The 19,670-nt window shown below is 45.9% G+C and overlaps 1 protein-coding gene across 2 annotated transcripts in view; it reads right to left on the bottom strand.

Annotated features, from left to right (window-relative positions):
- LOC102214417 (cyclic AMP receptor-like protein A) overlaps positions 1–19,670 on the bottom strand; it is a 53,736-nt gene that overhangs the window by 17,738 nt on the left and 16,328 nt on the right. For both annotated transcript variants that reach the window (XM_005733839.1, XM_005733838.1), the window contains exons 9-11: positions 15,551–15,629; positions 12,342–12,389; positions 7,066–7,148 (exon numbers count right to left, since the gene is read on the bottom strand). In XM_005733839.1, coding sequence (XP_005733896.1) covers positions 7,066–7,148; positions 12,342–12,389; positions 15,551–15,629 — 210 coding nt within the window. The remainder of the gene's footprint in view (positions 1–7,065; positions 7,149–12,341; positions 12,390–15,550; positions 15,630–19,670) is intronic.

Genomic DNA, 19,670 nt, shown 5'->3' with positions numbered 1-19,670 from the left:
GGAGGCGTGCGGAGGATGGGGGAGGATGGTAGGGGGTGGTAGGCTGTTTCTCCTGTGTGAGCCAGGCTAATGAAAGATGAATGAGGGAGGCAGTGGTGAGAAGGAGAGTGTGGCTGCGGGCGATGCCTGGCTGAGCTGCTGTGTGCGCGCGTGTCGGGGTTTTGTGTGTGCGGCGTAGTTGAGCAAGTCTCACAAAAGGGATGATGCTGTGTACACAATATCGGGAGCAAATGGTCAACAACAATAAACACGAAGACACGCTTCTGCGCTCACGCTCGCGGGCGCATGTAGCCTTAAGTCTCAGCCTGCTGCCACCTGTAAGCATGCAGTCAATCATTAGTACTCGCGCAGCGTCTCCGAAGCCTCGCTCACTTATTCAGACCTTCCATCTATCAAGCTGTCACTCACTCTTTGAACCCGTCTATCTCACCTTCCCCATTCTCTGCAAAATCCCTCATTTACTGCCTCTCCCTATCTCCTCCAATATCCCACCCTGCCAGTCTATACCACTTTCCTTCTCTCCGTTTCCATTTCCTCCTTCTATCAGCGTTCACCTTTTCTTTTTCTTTTTTTTGTCTGCCTCTAATTGTTGTGCCGAACATCCTCAGAGCTGTGGGTGAAACGCACTTAAAACAGCTTGGACGAGAACTCCTTCCCCAGAGTGGAGGGCAGCCAGACAGAGAAGTCATCCTGAACCCGATTGCACTTCCTCCGCTCTATGACTGACTGCCTTACTTCTTTTTTTTTTCTTCCCTCCAGACAAATCACATGCTTCGCAGTGCCCAAACAAGGCTCTCATTCTCCCTGCGGTGCCGCTGCTGACAGCGAATCAGAACTTTTCTTTGACTAGAAAGTCTAATTCTGTAAAATTGAATTTGATATCTAAGATAAATTATAGGTGGGACAAAATCAATGCAAGTATAGGACAGTAAAGAAGGAGATTTATATATAATTTTTTAAATGTATGCCAAGCTCACATGATATTCTACTGCCTTTCCTGAAGGTTTCAGAAAGATTTTAGCTTTTAAGCCCTTAAAACTAAATCCAGCTCAAAGGTTTCTATCATATCTATATTTCTAAAACATTTAGAAAGACAAACACTAATCTCAAACAGAGAGGATGAAAAATGAACTAGACATTGTCACAGTTTATTTTCGTCTAATTATTCTTCACAGTGCTTCGAGCCATGATAGCCTTTTAAAGGACTCAAAATATGGTAGAATCCACTTGTTGAATCCAGATTCTTCACACGTAAAAACTCTAATCTTTGTGGTTTTTCCTCTCAATAATCTCAATAGACAAAGCAATAAAGAAGAATTTTTTAAACACTCAACACTGGGTTTTTTAAACTCAGTGCCTGAAATTCATTTACATAAAGCTTGACCTGTTGATCCGTTGGTTGCTTGCGTCTCTTTGATACATGTGTGGTGGCCTTTAGGGCAGCAAAAACCCAGGACAGGCTTTTCTTTGTACAGTGACAACATGTGATCAACCGTGCAAACGTGTGTTCAGCTCTATTGCTTGGGAACTATCTGCTAGAGGATGGTGCGCTTTATCTTCTTTTTCCTGGGTGTAACGACACGTAGATGAAACCACGGTCTGCATGTGCGTCGTGCTAGTGTGTCTGCATGCGTGTGCGCTACAACTGAAAACTGGAAGATGATCTACTTTGAGCATAAGGTCAATATGGGTGTAAATGCTCCCATTATAGACAACCGCACATGCTTGGTCCAAACACGTTCATTTTTGCCAAAATTTCTGGAATAATCCTGAAACACACAAACAGGCACACCTGCATGGGATGCGCACACACACACACACGCACGCACACACACGGTAACAGACAAAGCGGCATACACAGACCCCAGGGACTAAAGCGGCTAACGTTCACCAACAGAATAAAACCCAAACAATGAGACATCCTGTTTCCTGGAACACAACACCGCTCAACGCACTGTGCTGGGAGCCAGTAAACGCACGCACACACACACACACACAAACAAAATCTCTTCGTGCATCGAAGCATACGTGTTTCCCTGCACCTGATTCATGTACCTGCATGTGTCTGTGCATCCAGTGATGCCACTGGCTGTGCCTCAGAGTGTTTGTGCGAGTCAGTTCGTCCTTGTGAGCGGCTGTGGCTAGAAGTGTGTCCGTGTGTGTAGGGGTGGGTGCGCGTGTGTGTGTGTCTGTGAGAGAGAGGAGGGAGGGAGGGAGAGCAGATGATAGAGTAGGCTTTAGCTATTCCCTGGAGTGTGAGGCAGCGTTTACGGCACTCACAGAGCAGCCAGAGTGATGAATATTTAAAGACGTGCCTGAAAGAGCAGAGGGAGGGGGAACAGGGTTTGTGTGGGTGCGTGTGTATGTGTTTATGTTTGCATACGGCAGAGTGTGAGGGAGGTTATCCAGTATCTCCTTTAGGTTTTGCATGTGTATACCATATGCATATGTGTTCATGTGCATATACACCAGAATGACCCTGTATGCCTATATATGGATATTTGTCTACATGACCTACATGTATGTAAGAGCAGTCAGGTCAGTACATTTCAATGTGTTGGGGTCATGCAAATGTGTTTGTGTGTTCTGCTGGTGTCATTTACATGTATGCAAAGAGATACATGTTACAACTATGTTTCTACTTCAAAACTGAAAATTCAGCCTTGGTGTGTGTGTGTGTGTGTGTGTCTCCAGCCTTGATACGGGTGGCCCCTATGTATGTATGTGTGTGTGTGTGTGTGAGTGTGTGTGTGTGAAGTACACACAGCCCTGTAGACCATCTCGCCGTCTCGCTAAATGGGGATGAATAGCGGAGAGTCACTGCTGCTCAATGGGAGACGAATGGCTGTGTGGCTCCCCGTCTCCAGCTGCACACCAATCACTGCCCGTGATGCAAATACAAGTGTGCGCATGCAGGCGCGCACAGTAGGCATGGTCACATAACCACCAAATATTATGTGGGTCGAACAGCTGTCTGTGGCTACGCTATCGCACAGGCAATCGGGTTGCTCAAAGAGCATGACATCTGATGCTACAGACAGGTCAGATTTGCAAACATTGATGTTCTCTGTGTGTAAATAGGTTAAAATAAAATGTCACAATTAAAGGATTAGAGGTTTCACTCTTAAGTATGTGCTTTCTTAAAATGTTAACTTTCACTCTGCGCAATTACAGTTTAAACCAAGCTAATCTCAACTTTAGTGGCAAATCCCTATAGACTGTCATGTCACTCCTGCAAAACCGCAAATCAAAGCATCCCAAAAAAGACAAGAATGGTTCATTTTGCCTCTAGATCTGAAAAACAAAACAAAACACCACTTATCTGCAAGTTATATCAAGTTCAAAACTTATTTTAGCAAACAGGACAACGCTGCCACTCTTACACTGTAAATTGAAAGTGAGGCGATGGATAAATAAAGAAGGCTTGCAGACAAAGAAAGATGAGAGTTTGGAACCTCACATACTGCCTTTCAGCACCAGCTTACTTGTTCAAGTAAACAAAATACACCACAAAAGATAGTAAGGGTATACAGTACGAACCACACACCAGACTAGACACACACGCACACACGGGGAGTCACAAACACACGTCCATATGCGCTGAATGCAAGATATTCCGAGAAGCGTAGAGGCAAGGAACGGAAGGAGGGGACTGTAGAAAGGGAAGAGAAAGCAGGAGTGAGAAAGAGAGAGGGAGAGCAAGAGCGCATCCTGGGATGCAGAATGCCGAATACAGTGTGATAAGAGTTAATGTATCCCCCCCACGCCCCTCCCTCCATCCCTCCCGTTTGGCTCTCTCTTTCTTCCTCCCTCCATCCATCCATCCCTCCCTCCCTCTCTCCTCCTCCCCCGCCTCCTCCCCGTTCTCTTTGAGGGATGAATAATAACTGCTGCTCTGAGATTTCCTCCCTCGTTTTTCAAAGCGCAGAGCGGAGATGGGGAAGGTCTGCCTGGCCCGGGTTGCGCGTGTGCGCACACACACAAAAGTGCAGACACGCACTGAAGCACACACAGATGCGTGCGCACACTGTCTTGTTCTCGCTGCTCGCCTGGAGCAGGGAAATCAGATCTCCTCCAGAGAAAGACGAGTGGGGGTGTAGGGGGGCTAGGCGCTGTAGGGAGCCCATACAAAAAAAATAAATAAATAAAAAAATAAAAATCTTGTGCTAGCACCGTATAGGCCTATGCACACACCACGAAAACCACACAGACAGCACTGAGTGAAACCAAGAATAACTAGGAGGATGCAAGCTACCTCCTGGAGCGGCAGGGTGAACTCAAGGTTACAGACACATCACCGGTTCAAGCCCTGCCGCCAGGGCCAATCTATCCACGCTGAAGCGCCCCCCTGCACAAGGCGCGTAACCCTGATTGCTCAAAGCCAAGCGGCTTTGAAAACTGGAGCTGCAGCTTCAAGACAAAGCTGTAAAGAAAAAGAAGGGGAGAAAAAAAAAAAGCACTGAATGGTAAGGCCGATTTGGTGGTGCGCTTTGGTGTTTAAAAGGGGATCGGGGTGCTTTTGAGGAGAGCAAGAAGTCTTGGCAAAAGACGAGCAGGCTGTCCGGGAGGAGCACTTGCACATCGAGCTGCGACGCACCACAGAAATCGGCAGCTAGGTTCCGAAGAGAGGGCTTATTTATGCAAACAAGCGTACAAGCGCGCACAGTAGGAATCTAGACAAGCCTTGTAAACAAACACACACCCACACCATAAAGCACACAGGGGAGGCGATGTGAGAAGCAGACTGTGAAAACTCTAGTCGTGCCCAGGCAGTGCTTACACACACACGCACACACACACAGACGCACACAAAGAGCCGAGAGAGACTGAAGTGGGAGAGCGCGAGAGAAAGAAGGAGAAGGAGAAAGGGGAGGAGAAGGAGGAGGGATGAGTGCGAAGGTGCGAGTGTCTGGTGCTACTTTTGTGTTGCCAAATGAGGGCAAGCGAATGAGTGAGTGCGAGAGAGCGAGAGAGCGAGCGTGTGAGAGAGATGGATGTGTACGGCGAAATGACGTAAAATGGCTTGTCCGTGCGAGTGTGTGCAAGCGCGGGCGACACGAAATAGGAGCGTTTTCCCATTTCAATTCGCAACAGCTGGTGTCGAATTAACACATTTACCAGTGTGCATTTGGAACAGATTAAAATTGCGTGTGGCGTGTGACTATGTGCGTGTATGTGTGTGTGTTTGTGTGTGTGTGGCAGCAGCAGATGAGGGCCAAAACAAGAGTGTGTTTGTGTGTGGGAGTGTCTGTGTATTAACGCAATGGATCAGGGCAGGGAGAAATGGCACAGAGAGAGAGAGAGCAGCAGAGAGGGTTGCACAGCGAGCGAGCGAGAAAGAGAGAGCTCTACCCGACGGCTTTAGCTGCTGCCCTGGGCCGTCTCTCTAAGCCCTGTTTAGGAGGCTTTGGAGCTCAGATAGAAATAATCCCCCACTCAGACACACACACACACACACGCGCTAGGCATGCACACACAAAATAAAAAACGCACGCACGCAAACACATGGGAGCTGTCGCGGGCAGACGCGAAGAAGCACACACTCCGGTTGAGGCGGACAAACAAGTGCGCACGCATTCACGCCGACACACACACACACACACACACACAGGGGAACAAGCAGAGACAGCACATTCGCCTCGACATGAAACCAACCACCCACCCACCCACGCGCACGCACGCTCTCATATACAACAAAACACACACACTAAGGCTGTCTGCCGTGCGGAAGCAGAGCACAGCGACATCGGCACGACACCGTGACAAACACTTTACACACTCCAGCACTCAGCAGAGGGGAGGGAAGGAAGGAGGGAGAGATGGAGAAAGAGAGGAGGAGGAAGAGGTGGAGGATATGAGGCAGGGGGAGGGAGGCGAGTGAGTAGGGGAAGGGGAGGGGGGGGGGCTAACAAATTAATAGGAGCCGGAGATATATACAGCCAGCGCTGCTGAACGGGGGAGGAGGAGGAGGAGGAGGACGACGACGAGAGAGCAATTCATTCCCGTTTTCTACTCGTTCGCTCTCTGGAGAAAGGCAGAGCCGAGCTGAGCGAGAGCGTATTTGCTCAAGAGAGGGGAGAGAGAGAGAGAGGGGGGCTTTGTGTCGCTGAGGAGAGGAAAAGTGGAGGAGGAAAAAGGGAGGGAGGGAGGGGGTGGAGTGGGGTGACATAAAAACACAGCAGCAGAAAGATGGAGCGCCTGAGCGAGGAAGAGTGAAAATAAGAGGACAATAACAAAGACTTTTTGAGCGTAAAAGAAGGCGAGAGGAAGGGAAAGTGGCATTAAGGGAGGGAAAGGGGGTGGTGTGTGTAAGGGGGGGGGGGGGGGGGGGGGGGGGCAGCGTTAGCGCAGGATGCAGTTTGTCATCTTCATCAGCCGACAGCCGGGGCACGGGAGGAAAGGGTCTGGAATGGATGGAGAGGTGAATGGGGGGAGAAGGGAAGGGTGAGGTGACGAGCAGGGCGGGGGTGAAGGGTGATGGGCAGTGTTTGAGCAGAGCTTTTGAAAGACGTTGACCCTGTAATTGACCTGTGTCTCCGCCTACATCGCCGTGGCGACAAGCAGAGCCGCTGCAGCTAATCACTTAGTAACCCTGACCTGTCAATCACACCAGTGCTGTGTTGAGATGGTGAGGGGGGGGGGGCAAATAAATGAAGAAGGAGAGGGAGGGAGATGAGGAGTAAGGAAAGGAAAGGAAAGGGAGGGAAGGAGTAATAACAGCGCTAGGGTTATCATTTACTGGACCACCCGCCTCCTCCCACCCAACCCTCAGCCGACGAAGCTCAGGTTTTATAAAAGCCAATAAAACGCTCTATACCTCCATCTCTCTCTCTCTCTCTCTCCCTCTCACACACACACACGCACGCCCTCCTTTAGCGTTCAACTGCTACGAACGGAAAGAGGGAGAGCAGTGCTTTCCGAGAGTTAAGATAACAGAGAGAGCTAAAGAATGGGAAAGGCACATCAGGGCTTGGAGGGTGGGAGGAGATAAGATAGCAGAGTGAAGCCCCCATGCAAATAAAACAACAGAGTTTATAGCTGCACAGGTGTGTGTCTGTGTGTTACCTGTTGATGAGGGGAAAGATGGACACGAGCAGGTAAACTGAGGGATACCACTTCAACGGCTTGATCTCCTCCGCCAAGGAAACCTAGATGAGAGAAAATTGGCTGCTCACCCATGTAGAGAAACTCAAATGCTCACGTTAATGCTCTTGTCTCGCCTTTGCGTCGCGCACATACACGTGCACGCGCAGCGTCAGTGTCTTCACTGGAAGATCAGAGCGCAGGGGCGAGAAACAAAGGCCAATTAAAACCTAATAAAATATTAACCTGCTGATAATACGCAACATCCACACAGTTATGAGAAGAAAGCGGGGATTTCAATTAAACGAGAAGCAAATACTTTGCAGCAAATGTGAAGGGGATGAATTCAATATCTCGTGGACAAGCTGAGAGGAAGACAGAGACATGCTGCAGCAGCAGCTAAAAGTCGAGGAGGGGGGTGAGAGGCTGGTGGTGGAGAGCTTTTACAAGCCGTTATCTAATTCCCGGGAGAGGAGGACTCTTGCGTCCGGAAGAGGCTGAGAAGCGCGGCCCCTGGATTGATTTTCTGCGCTGTGCTGTTTTTTCGCCCCCCTCCTCCTCCTCAAGGCTAGGTCGCAGCAGCGGAGCCAGCGCAGAGCCTCCTTCTCTTTCTTTCTCCCTCTCTCATACACACACACTTACACACAGTCGGAGCCAGGAGGCAGGCCCACAAGCTCTGGTCTCTACCCCCACATGGAGGAAATTAATTACTCACCAGAAAAACCCTGAGGCAGTCAGGCTCTAACGCAAGCATTTTAAACAATTCAGATGAAATCCAGTGGTATTTTATCTTACGCATATATGCGTGTGTGTTCTTGAGGGGGGTACCGAATGCAAGAGGCGGTGTTTCACTGTGTGAGAAAGGCTGGCTGTATGTGATCTACTGAACAGAGACCAGTCGTATTTCCACATCACTGTCTTTAACAGCACAACCCCAAGGCAAAAACCAAGCTCAGCCCGATTAGCATCTATTATCACGGGAAGCCCTGTCGTCACTGGCCGTGTCAAGATCTGCCAATTGCTAACTTGTGTGTATGGTGTGTGTATGGTTGGGCACTTGAGTGTACGCATACTGCAAAGAATTTTGCAACGAGGAAGAGGAAAAGGACAGCCTGAAGGATGCTGCATGCAAAAGGCAATTTGTGGCTGTGTGAGCATGTGTGTGTATATTTTGGGGGGAAAAAAATAAATCCAGAAAAAAAAACAACTTCAAAGACTGCTTGGAGCCAAGTGATCTCAGATCAGATTTCGGTGAGGCGTAGAAACAGGCATTTGAGGAATTTCAGTGAGCCAAGGAAAGGGTGCAGAAGGGTTGAAGAGAAACAGGAAGAGTGTGGGTAAAGTGCCTCCGCTGCCTCGTGTTTTTAATCACAGTCCTCCAGTGTCAGAGGCCCCTGCGCTGCTTGGGAAGCAGAGGGGGGAATGAAACCGTAATTATGTGAAGAGGGCGCAGCGGTCCCAACGTTAATGACACACGCTAGATTACAGACAGCAATCGGGAGCGACCCATCCCCTCCACCACCAAGCACAGCACTCACCCAGGCTAGCGCTCGTCTCAGGAAAAACTTCCTCTAAAAATAAGAGGATCGGGTTTACTGAGGGCACTTTAGCATTAAATTCAAGGACTTTTTAAAGGATTTTTGGGAGTAAAATTCAGGAACTAAAACTGAATAACATAATAGATGGAAAATGTTTCTCCTTAAAAAGCTGTACCACATAAGGCGCAGCAGCAGCATCTGCTGCAGTATTTCAGACTTTCAGTTACAACTTTTAAGCCAACATGGCTGAGAAGACCCGAATGTGCTCTTTTGCTGATTATTTTTATCTTGAAGATGTCAAACGTTGCCGATTCTTTGAATTACTGTGGTTTAGTAATGATGCAAACAGACACTCCTTTGTTGTGCATTCATTCGTAACTGATTACACTTCTGATAAAAAAAAAAAAAAACTTGGCTAGGTTTACAAGAAAACGGCGACTGATTACAATCCACACAGCTTCATCGCCGTAGGCTGAACACAGAAAAGTCACCAGCATCACTATCGGTAAATTTTGCCGGCGAACTGGCCAGCTCAAACCCTCAGGTGTGTGTGTGTGTGTGGCTGTGCTGAGCTCTGGGTTTTCCCCTCGCAGCTGAGAGGTTTGCTGGATGAGGGTTTGGGTCAAAATATTGCATCATTTATTTGCAGCTTGTGCATAAAAAAACGTTTAAGACAGGACATACTTTTGAGATAACTAACATTTAAAATAGAGCAGTGGAAGTTGGAAAGCCCGGTTGTTAATGACTGTGTCATTGCTTGGCTGCTTTTGAGCACAGTGGGGATTCTCGGCCTGTGTCTTTGGCCGGCTTTTGCATGCTGCATCACGTATGATGCTCACCATATCTAACATATCACGATACAGTGATTCTGCAATATTTAGGCTATTACAAGGCAGTCGTCAAAAATACATTATGATATCTGTGTTAGATTAGCATGCATTAGTATGCATGCTGTCATTATCTATGTATGAACTTTATTATACATTTTAAAAATAATTAAATTAATTAGCTCTTTAATTTGACTTGTGCCACTGTCTGCTTTTTTCCTCTTCTGTGAACTGCTTCATCTTCTTTGAAAGTTATTTCACTTATATTCATTTTACTACCATTAATTTGATAAGCCTGACTTATTAAATAGCGACTTTGGTAAGTGAAGCTGGTGGGGAATCCTTTTAGACACCCTGTGCGTTTAAATATAGAGATGTCTGGCGGCAGGGCATCGATAACGTAACACAAGAGGAAGAACTGCTTTAGTAATATTGTGTTCCAGCCATATATTTGTATATCACTGCTGATCGTTTAACAGCTGGACAGCTGATCCCTTAAAAAAAGGAGGCATGTGTGTTTTGTCAAAAAGTCAAACGTCCTACTGAGAGCCCTTAAGAGAAAAACCGCATACTATTCCCTTTTGCTGGCCAAGAATAAAATAAAAAGTTGATAGACCAATTAGAATACACACACATAGAGCGTACCCTCAGTGGTTTGCAAGGTTGTGCATGCATGCGCACACACACACACACACTTGTATAGACATAAAAGTAGAGGCCACTGCATTGTTACTCAAGGCAAAGCTTGTGTGGATCGGTAAACAAACATCTTGAGAAGATAACGAACAAGCGACTTGCTGTTTGCTCAGCCAGTTTTGTTGCTACCCGACGGGACTGAGCTGCTGTGTGTGCAGTTGTGCAAATGTATTTAAAGGTGCGCACGCGCGCATGTGTGAGGGGTGCTGAAAAACCGTCATCCGAATATCCTCTCGTTGACCTGTGCCGCTTCAAAACCTTGTGGCAATCATGTGTGCTCATGCATGAACACAAACAAATTGCTCAAGAAATACACACACACACAGATGGGTCACAACATGTGACTTACAGCGCTGATAACTGCCAGCGCTAGTTACGTACGTCACCACTCCAGCCAGATGCAGACACACATGCACTCAGACAGCGGGAGGGGGGATGATGCTGCGCTGAGTCAGGGAGGAAAAAAAAAGGGGTTGGGAAATGCGTGTGGACACAGGGCATTAGGGGTTTGAGTGTATGTGTGCGTGTGACAGTAACAGAGAATGTGTGAGGCACAGAAGGAGGGAGACGTGGCAGAGTGAATGGAAATCACCAGAGCCAGCGGTCTTCAGACACCCAGCAGGAATCGCTTTCTCTAGTTTACACCTGCTGCTACACACTCGTACACACATGAGCAGGAGCTCACTGGTTTGGCAAGCACAATCTGGGAGGCTGTTGTTGTTGTTTTAAAGCATCGCAGCGCGTGCATAAACTCTCATAAATATTCATGTCCATGAACCTGGCTTGCTGCTTTATTCATGCTGGGTATGAGCACAACAGTGAGAGAGACAGCGAGAGAGGGGGTGAGAAAGACAGAAAGAGAAAGACAGGGAGAAAAAGAGAGAGAGAGCGTGAAGTGAAAGGCAGGGAGAGAGGAAAAAAACAGATGGAAATGAGCGGAGTGACCGGGAAAGAGAAATACGAGGAAAGAGAGTGTGATAAAAACCACTGCTGACTTATTTACACTCTGTGCTACACATAGCAATTAGCCCACATGAAGACCGTGTGTTTGTGCATTTATGTGTGTGTGGTCACACATTCATGCACACGTGACTCCGCTTAGGGTTACGCCAGTTCACCGTGCAGTAATTATGTCTGCCACTTAGGGGCAGCATCTACATAACCTTAACCCTAACCTGCCCTCCGACACCTCACCCTGCTGGGCGGAGAGGCAACACCAAACAAGGAGGAGGGAGGAGGGCGGAGGGAGTGCGAGGGATTGCTGCTGCTAGTTTTTCCTACTATGCATTAGTCATATTGTTTCAATAGCACCTGGTTAGGGAGAAGTAAGGCTTTATAGTCTTCCTGGTGAACAATGCATCATGAGCAGTCAATGAACCAGGTAAAAAGACGTAGCAAAAACCTGTTTAACGATACACTTTCTAATACCAGGATTTTCAAGAAATCTACTTTTGTTCAGCTTTTCCAAACTCTGTGTCTCACAAGAGATGAGAAAATTGTTAAAAATCAAAGTAGCGGAGACAAGAGGCTTTTAATTTTCAAGTGCAGGTCAAGCATCTTAGATTTCCATCATGCAACCAGCTATTTCATAAACCCTTCCTGCCTACATCCTTTATTTAATTTCTGCAATATTTCGTGTTTTGTGGCAACACTATGAGAAGCTTGCAGAACTGACTGTCCTCACATTTAAACAGTGGCTCCATTGTGTAGTGGTTTACACATTTAAATAAAGTTATGTCTCCAGTCATGTTGAGTCCTGCTGCGATCGGAAAAATTACTTTCGCGAGATAGTTCTGTTCACGTATAACCCAGCACTAATGTGTAAAATCAGTGAAGTGCCCCTTCAGACTAGGCTAGGTTAACCCTCTCCCCAATTAATTTTCCTTTTTTCTATTCCCCTTATTTCTCCTCCTCCTCATGTCGCACTTCTCAATCTGTCTTGATTTACACCTATCTCCTGCTCCATTTAAAAATGAAGCTTAAACACACCTTTACGTGCATGCACACATTTATATACACATACACAAGAGCTCACACAGGAATAGATTTGAGAGGTCAAATTGCTCCCTGCTGTGTTTGACACCTACCCAGCGTGAAGGCAAGAGCTAATCCTACAGACACGCTAATCCTCACATTCTGTGTTTATACGTGTACATGTGCGTGTATGTGCTAAGAAATTTGATGGTCAGACCATTACCTTGCGCCTCTCTCGCTCTGGGTTGAAAGTTCCCAGCCATGACTGCATCTGTGCAGAAAAGACACAAAATAGGAAGAAAGAGGTCAGGGCAGCTAAAAAGCAGGGGGAAAAAAGAAAAATTGCAGTGATTTTACGATTTTAATCAGATGGGTTTTCCTAGTGAGGAGTGACATTGTGCTTAGAGGTCATTGCCTGCAGTGAGAAACCTGAACAAATATCACACTGACTACCACATCAATGCAAAATCCCACCACCTTCTCACACGCCTCAGCAAAATTACCCAATTCACAACCGAGCGCACAGCTTAGAGGCAGAAGGGAGCTCTTAAACAGCTCCCAGCATCTTGCAAAAAAAACCCCTGATCAGCTTCAGTGCACACAATTTGACAGAGGAAGAAGAAAACAAGGCGGAGGGTAGGGGTGTGTGTGAGGGGGTTGCGTGGGGGAGCGAAAAAAGAGAATTTTGTTTAGAAAAAAGTGTCGGGAAAAAAAGAAGTGGAGCAAACATGGCAGACACGAGGCCTTTGGAAAGAACGTGGGAATAGTTTTCGCTCTTCCTCTGCGTCCTCTCTCGGGGGAATGAATGGAAAATGTCAACAGGCAGGCGCAGGAACACACATGCACACAACCATGCACAGGACTGGGGATTGGCGATGGTGGGATAGGAGGGAGGGGGCTGTATGAAGCCAGAAGGTTTATGTAACCCAAGACATCAGAGACAAATCTCTGGAGGCCCTGTGCGAGCTTCATACGCATGAACAAAAAGGCAGCATGAACAACATGCACTAACAGCTCTTCTATTCTGCTATTTATTAACTCAATGTTGCCATGGTTTCTCGGTGCTGACGTGATTGTCATTGTAAATCTATGCGTGACCGTGGTGTTTGTGCAGTGCGGGGATAAAAAAGAAAAAAAAAAAGGACAGCCGTTTGGTCATTAGATTCAACTTGTTTCCACAGCAGCCCTCTGCTGCCCAGCTGAGCACCGCTATCCATCAAAATCAACAAACGCTGATAATAAGTGGCAATATCATTAGGCTTTGGCCAGGTCTCCACATACCCGGCTTTCGTTGCAGTCTCTCTTAAGCCACGCTACTGAAAGGGAAGCGGTTATGCTAGTGGCGTGTTGAGGGGTGAGGGCTGGAAGGAAGGGAGTGGACATGTACAAATTGCATCTGTAAAACAAACACACTCCCAGAGCTCTCTGTGTGGCCCGAAATGACTCATTAGCCTTCAAATCCCTCCAGTTATTATGAGCTCGCACAGCCACTCAGAATGTGTCCTGTTTCTTTTTTGTTTTGTTTTGTTTTGTTTTTTTAAACAATCTGGGTGTAAAGGACATGGAACCCCCTCCCTCGCCACGCCCATCTGCCTCGGGGAAATCGGAAGGTGGAAAAACTTCTCCGTCCAGCTAACATCCCACCTCTCCTCACTCAGCCTATTCGTCTCTATCCCTTTCTCCATAGCGTCGCCACCTACCCTGCTTTCAAAGCTTTTGAAATTCTTTCAAGTGAGACAGCCTGCAGCTGAAAAGAGATAAGGCTTGAGCTCTTCATAAATACGACAGAGAAAGCAAAACGGCAGAGTGAAAGGGGGAGACAGACGCGGAGGGGGAAAGGAAAAGGGGGGGGAAGAGAAAATGAGCGGGAACACAGAGAGAGAGAGAGAGAGAGTGACAAATGAATGCAAAAAAGGGATTCAGAATAAGGAAGGTGGGAAACAGATATAGAGACAAGAGGTAGAGGGAGTGATAGCTGAATACTGTGAGCTGAATGAGTTATGAGATGCAGGTTGGAAACCAGCGACATTCATTCATTCTCTTTATCGCAGGCGTGATAAAGAGTGTAGTCTCTTTCCCGTTCCCTGCCTCTCAGCTACCTGCTGTCTGTCTCCGTTGTCGTCTTCCTGCAGCCTGGCTATCTGCAGAATCTCTCTCACTCCACCGTTCCCTGTGCAGCCCAAGCAATGAATGCTAACATTCAACAGCAACACAACGACTGTGAGTCTGATGAGGCTTTGGCCTCGTCCTCCCTTCACGTCAAACGCTCACGAGCATACTGTGGCAATGCAAGTCTACCGTCGCTGTTCCAGCGGCCGCAGTGTGGGGTGTCGTCAGATCAGGGGAATGGCAGCTATGCGAACTTTGTGGAATGCTGCCCCTGGGCTCCTACAGCACCGAGCACGATGAAGAGCCACGCAAAACTACAAGCTACCATGGTGAGCACATCAACTAAGTGGTAAATGAACTTATCTGATTTCCTGCACAATTTAATGGATTGCAGTACAAAATATTGAATACAGTAAAAAATGCCCATCACACAAGAACTGAAAGTCCACAATTATATCAATTCAGACAGTTTATTTGCCCAAACATCAATTCCAATTAGCCAAAGTAGACAATTTAGAGTCACACAAAAATTAGAGAAGCATAAAATCCTCATATTCTAGTAGTTGGACCAAGTAAATGTTAGCATAATTAATAAATCAAAGCCATTATATTTTATGTTTTGTCCAAGCATCAGTTTAAAAACCAATTTAAAATGAATAAAAAAGCAGAAATTGGCACAATGTAGCAGCTGCACCAAGTGAAAGAAAGGTATTCTTGCTTGATAAATTACTTTAAGTATAGAACCAGGACGACATTTTATGACACCGTTACTCCAGTATGAAAAAAGTCCCCAGAAATGCATCACGAAACACATTTCTCACTCAAAAAGTTAGATGAGATTATTCCTTGCTACCTTTAAACAATATTGCAAGCTTCTTGTAAACTGTATCTCAGCAGTTTTGACCTGTAGTCATTTCTCTTCCTTAAAGAGCTGCTTGACATTCAAACAACCATTATTACCTTTTCCAAATGCACTGGAAGCGAAAATGAAAACGAAAGCAAACTATGAAATTATCACAATTGTTTAAATGTGTCTAGTTGTCTGAATTCATGTACTTTTGCTAAGTATATGCCACACGTTCTCAAATCTCCACAAACCACATTTATCCTTTACATGACTTTTGATCAACAGGATAGGATCGTTTCCTAGCGCATAGTGTTTTGGGGAATTTTATCTTATATCTGTACTTCAGTGAGAACATTTACACCCCCACCCCATCACTACACCCACAGAGCAGTTCCACTAATGCCAGGTTTTAAAAGCTCACAGCGCCGTCACGTTCGGCTAAGTTGTCTTGAAATAGACGTATATTGAGTACTCACTCTCTTATTGGCCACGCAGATGATCCTGGCGTAGCAGAAGATCATCAGGAAGATGAGGCCGAAAAGAGGCACGTACCATCTGCAAAGCACAGGCGTAACAGATCAATAACAAAACTCCAAACGAGAAACATTATTAAAAGATCATTTTTGCTGTTTTGTCGGTGGAGGTTGTTTCTTTAGCCTCCTTGCTTCAGTTGTAGAAAGTGTGACATGAAATCACATGAACAATATCAAAAGTTATGATTACGGTGATATACTCTTATGCATTCTTAAGGAATTCACACCTTAGGAAAACACAAAAGCAAGCCACGTGTCCTGTTGCTATAGGATTTAGTCCAGACTTAAATAAAAGCTTATGTTTAGCTGGCGTGTCGCATAAAATCATTGCTCATGATCTGCCTACAGATACATTTTTTTTATTCTAGGCAGCGTTATCAATATGAGTGTATACACCAACTTACAAATTTATATAACATACATTTATGACATGACTATGTAAAAACATTATGATAAAGTAAATGACATCGCTTGGAGGAAAGAAGCTACAGCAAATGACCACCTCTGTGCTGCTTTCCTTAGCTTTACAGAGCTCTGCAGTTCAATTTTTAGCTGTTGGCCACCAGTTTTACTTGCAGAAGTGTTGCATTTTTGGAAAAAAATGTCTTGAAGTCCACTGCGTGCTACTTGCTCAGCACCAAAAAGAAAATATAGTTAAAGACTTGCTGGTAAACACTTAAGAGCATTTACAAGCTGAGGAGGCAGCTATTTCTCTCAGAGGATGGGAAACGACCAAGAAAGAACAAATGGGCCGTGAATATACGACATGCATTCACCAAGCAGACAGGCACATTACTCTTATAATAATGTAGGCCCCTATAAGAAGGAATTTAAATAGGCAGTTGTTTGTTAAGAAGCTGATTATATCAACTTAACAGGTAAAAACTTAAGCTAAAAAAAAAAGAAATTAAAGGTTAGAGTTTATCAGTACTTTTTCCATAACCAGTTCAGGTGAGACTGTTTCGCTGGCTGACACTAGAAAGCATTATTCTAAACAGCTGATGCGTAAAGGGCACACAGTATGTACACAGTCACCAAAGACTGTAAAAAAACCTGACGAGGCAACTCTGGACCTCACTCCATATAGTTTTACATACTGAGTCAAGAGGTAGATGAAGAACAAAAGATCATTCCAGCAAAGTCACAATGCTGTAAATGCATGGCATTCCTATGGGACAAGGGTTGCAATTTATAAAGGGGAGGTGTGGGAGAATAATATGTCAGGTATTTCAGAGCGGATGAAAGCGAGCAAGACGAGCAGGGGAAATGAAGGTGATTACTTTTGGTGGAATGGCAGTCTTATGTTATGCAACCTCTTGGGAGGGAAGCTCAGAGGAGTTTCAACCTCTCCCTTGTAATTGTGAAACAGGTCTTTGTCTCACTTTGATATACAGGTTCCTGGTCACAACTTGTCTTTTCAGTCTAGGTAACCCTGAGCAGTCACAACTGTTGTGTTTGTCACCTACCTCATATCTAAAGAAGTCTCAAGGGCTGACATGAAATATGACTGGCCAATCCCCCACCTGTGTCGTCCTATGCATGCAAATACAACTTTCAATACAACTTTCTGGCTTGCACCTGCACTTGACACAGGCAAAAAATACTGGACAGCACTGAACAAGGCCACCAAGAGTAATTATAGCACTCATGATAAGACAAAATGGTTCAGCTGACTATTAAAACAAAGAGTCTGTCTCAGACCCTTAAATTTACAGACACACGCTTATAAAATGGATGAATGTCCAACAGAGATCATCAAAGTCCTTGGCATAGGTAAATGCAGAATCCAAACATCCAATAATTCACCCATCCATGCATTTTCCTCTGCTTATCGAATTCAGTGTGGTGGAAAGGCTGGAGACAACCCCAGCTGAGAGGCAGGGTACACCCTGGACAGGCTAGCAATCTAACACATAGATACAGATGACCATTCACACTCACAATGACACCTATGGGCAATTTAGAATCACAAATTAACCTAATGTGTATGTTTTTGCACTGTGGGAGGAAGCCAGATTACTCAGACAGAACTCACACAGACACTGGACGAACATGCCAACTCCAAACCGAAACACTGACTCGTCTGTCTATTTTGTGCTCACCCATGGTTGTCCTCCATGCCCGAGGACTGAAAGAAACTTACTGAGCATTATTAAATTAAACTTTTTATTGGAGGAGGAATCCGATACAGTAGGCGTTTGTTTCAATGCAGGAAACAGGCTGAGGGAAAGGCTCCTTTATGTGCCTTTATGTCTTGTAGGGAACATCGGCAGACAAAGGATACTGCCTGTCTTTGAAAGCTGGTATGACTGCATCTGCATGTGTGCATCTGTGCAGGTTCAATAACGGCATGGGACACTGATGAAAGCGTTTCAGGGGGAGACCTGTGCGAGCGTCACCCCGGTGTGATTTAATAACCCGCTCTCCGGAATAAACAGCGTCCAATTACGCCAGCGCACGTCCTGTTAATGATGGAAAGACGAGCTTGGGGGGTGGGTGGGTTGGTGGAGAGGGGAAAAGGAGGGATGGCCTTTTTAACGATAGTGTGGGGGGCTGTGAGGAGGAGAGAATGACGGGCGGCAGCTACAAAGTGCTCTAATTAGCATGATAATGATCTGCCATTAGAGTCCGCTGTGCTCTACAGCTGAGCACTACCCGGAGAGAGAGAGTCAGAGCAGGAGGGAGACGGCGAGAGACAGAGAAAGAAGTAAAAGCAGAGGGAGAGAAGATTCAGAGTGGGCAGAGGATGATAAAAGTGATGAGATGAATAGAGAAGAGGATGCAAAGGTGGATAGATGACTGCGGATTGCGGCTCAGGACCAGAAAGAGCAGAAATAAGAAAGAAGCTCTGGGTGATTAAAAGGCAAGCATAGGGATAAGGTCGCAGTGAGAATGAAAGGAACAGCAGAAATTCGTTGCACCCGATAGATCGACTAGGGAAAGATGGATAGAAATACGGATAACCACAGTGGGGTTTTCAGAGGACAACAGTGAGCAAGAGTGGATTGCCTGAAAGTGGCAGAAAGAAAGATCATCGCAGATGTGCACAAATTCAATCACTCGGCCTTAGCCTGGCCTTCCCTCCAGTATGGCTCTGAAGTGAAGAATGAGGCTCGGTTGAAAGAAGTCTTAATTGAAGTGCCTGCTAGAAGACGAGAGCATGGTAGAGACCCGTCTATGCAGGTTAATGATCAACTGCAGCCGTCAGCTTTGACCCGGGAGATCCTAGCACACAGTGAAAGATCACGATCAACCACTTACGCAAGAAAGGATGGCCTGACAGACAGAAAGAGAGGTGGAGACTTAGAAGCAGGGAAGGAGGAGAAGTATGTTCAGGGTGAAGGTCGGGTCTCACTTGATGCACTAATGGAAAAGCCATAAGGTATCTACAGCCTAGCTAGAGGTGCTTTGACTTAAAGGCAACCCAAGCGTGCAGCGTCATTGGGTGAACACAACAGAAATGGACAGCAAACTGAATTCAAATGGCGCCTCATATTTACCCACTGATCATCAAATTAACACCGCTCTGTCCCACCTGGACCTTTACATACTTGAAGTAAGCATAAGATCTACGTGTGAGTGCTAAAATTGTTGTTATTTAAAACCACAAATGGTAGCCTCATGTTAGAACTGAAGTAAAGAGCCAGGAGATCAATCAGTCAGGAGATCTATGGGTATGGGTCAAATCCCGGACAAGCCCCCACTTATGTTACATCCGAACTCATAGACTGCAATATAAAACCGACAGTGACAGCACTTTATAATAATAGGAGATTTACTGAAATTACTACATAGGCTAGGTTCAAATTTAGGGGCATGTCTAATAAAAACATAACTGGAAACACATGATGACCAAAAGCAAAGAAATGAGGTGTCCAGTCCAAGCTAACTCTTAGTGCCCTTATGCACACTTTCTCAGGTGTGGACAAAATGGTAAATAACCATGGGCAGTAGAGCTGGGCGATAGAACGATAACGATATGTATCGCGATATAACTTTTACTCGATAGAGAAATTAAGCTATCGCGATAGACCTCGCCGCTCTTGTCCTCTTAAAAAAAAAA

This window comes from Pundamilia nyererei, unplaced genomic scaffold (genome assembly GCF_000239375.1).
Source record: "Pundamilia nyererei isolate P.nyererei 1_Seehausen unplaced genomic scaffold, PunNye1.0 scaffold00055, whole genome shotgun sequence".
Classification (NCBI taxonomy): domain Eukaryota; kingdom Metazoa; phylum Chordata; class Actinopteri; order Cichliformes; family Cichlidae; genus Pundamilia; species Pundamilia nyererei.
Note: the sequence above shows the minus strand (reverse complement) of the source record. Positions and strands in the feature narration are given on the sequence as shown.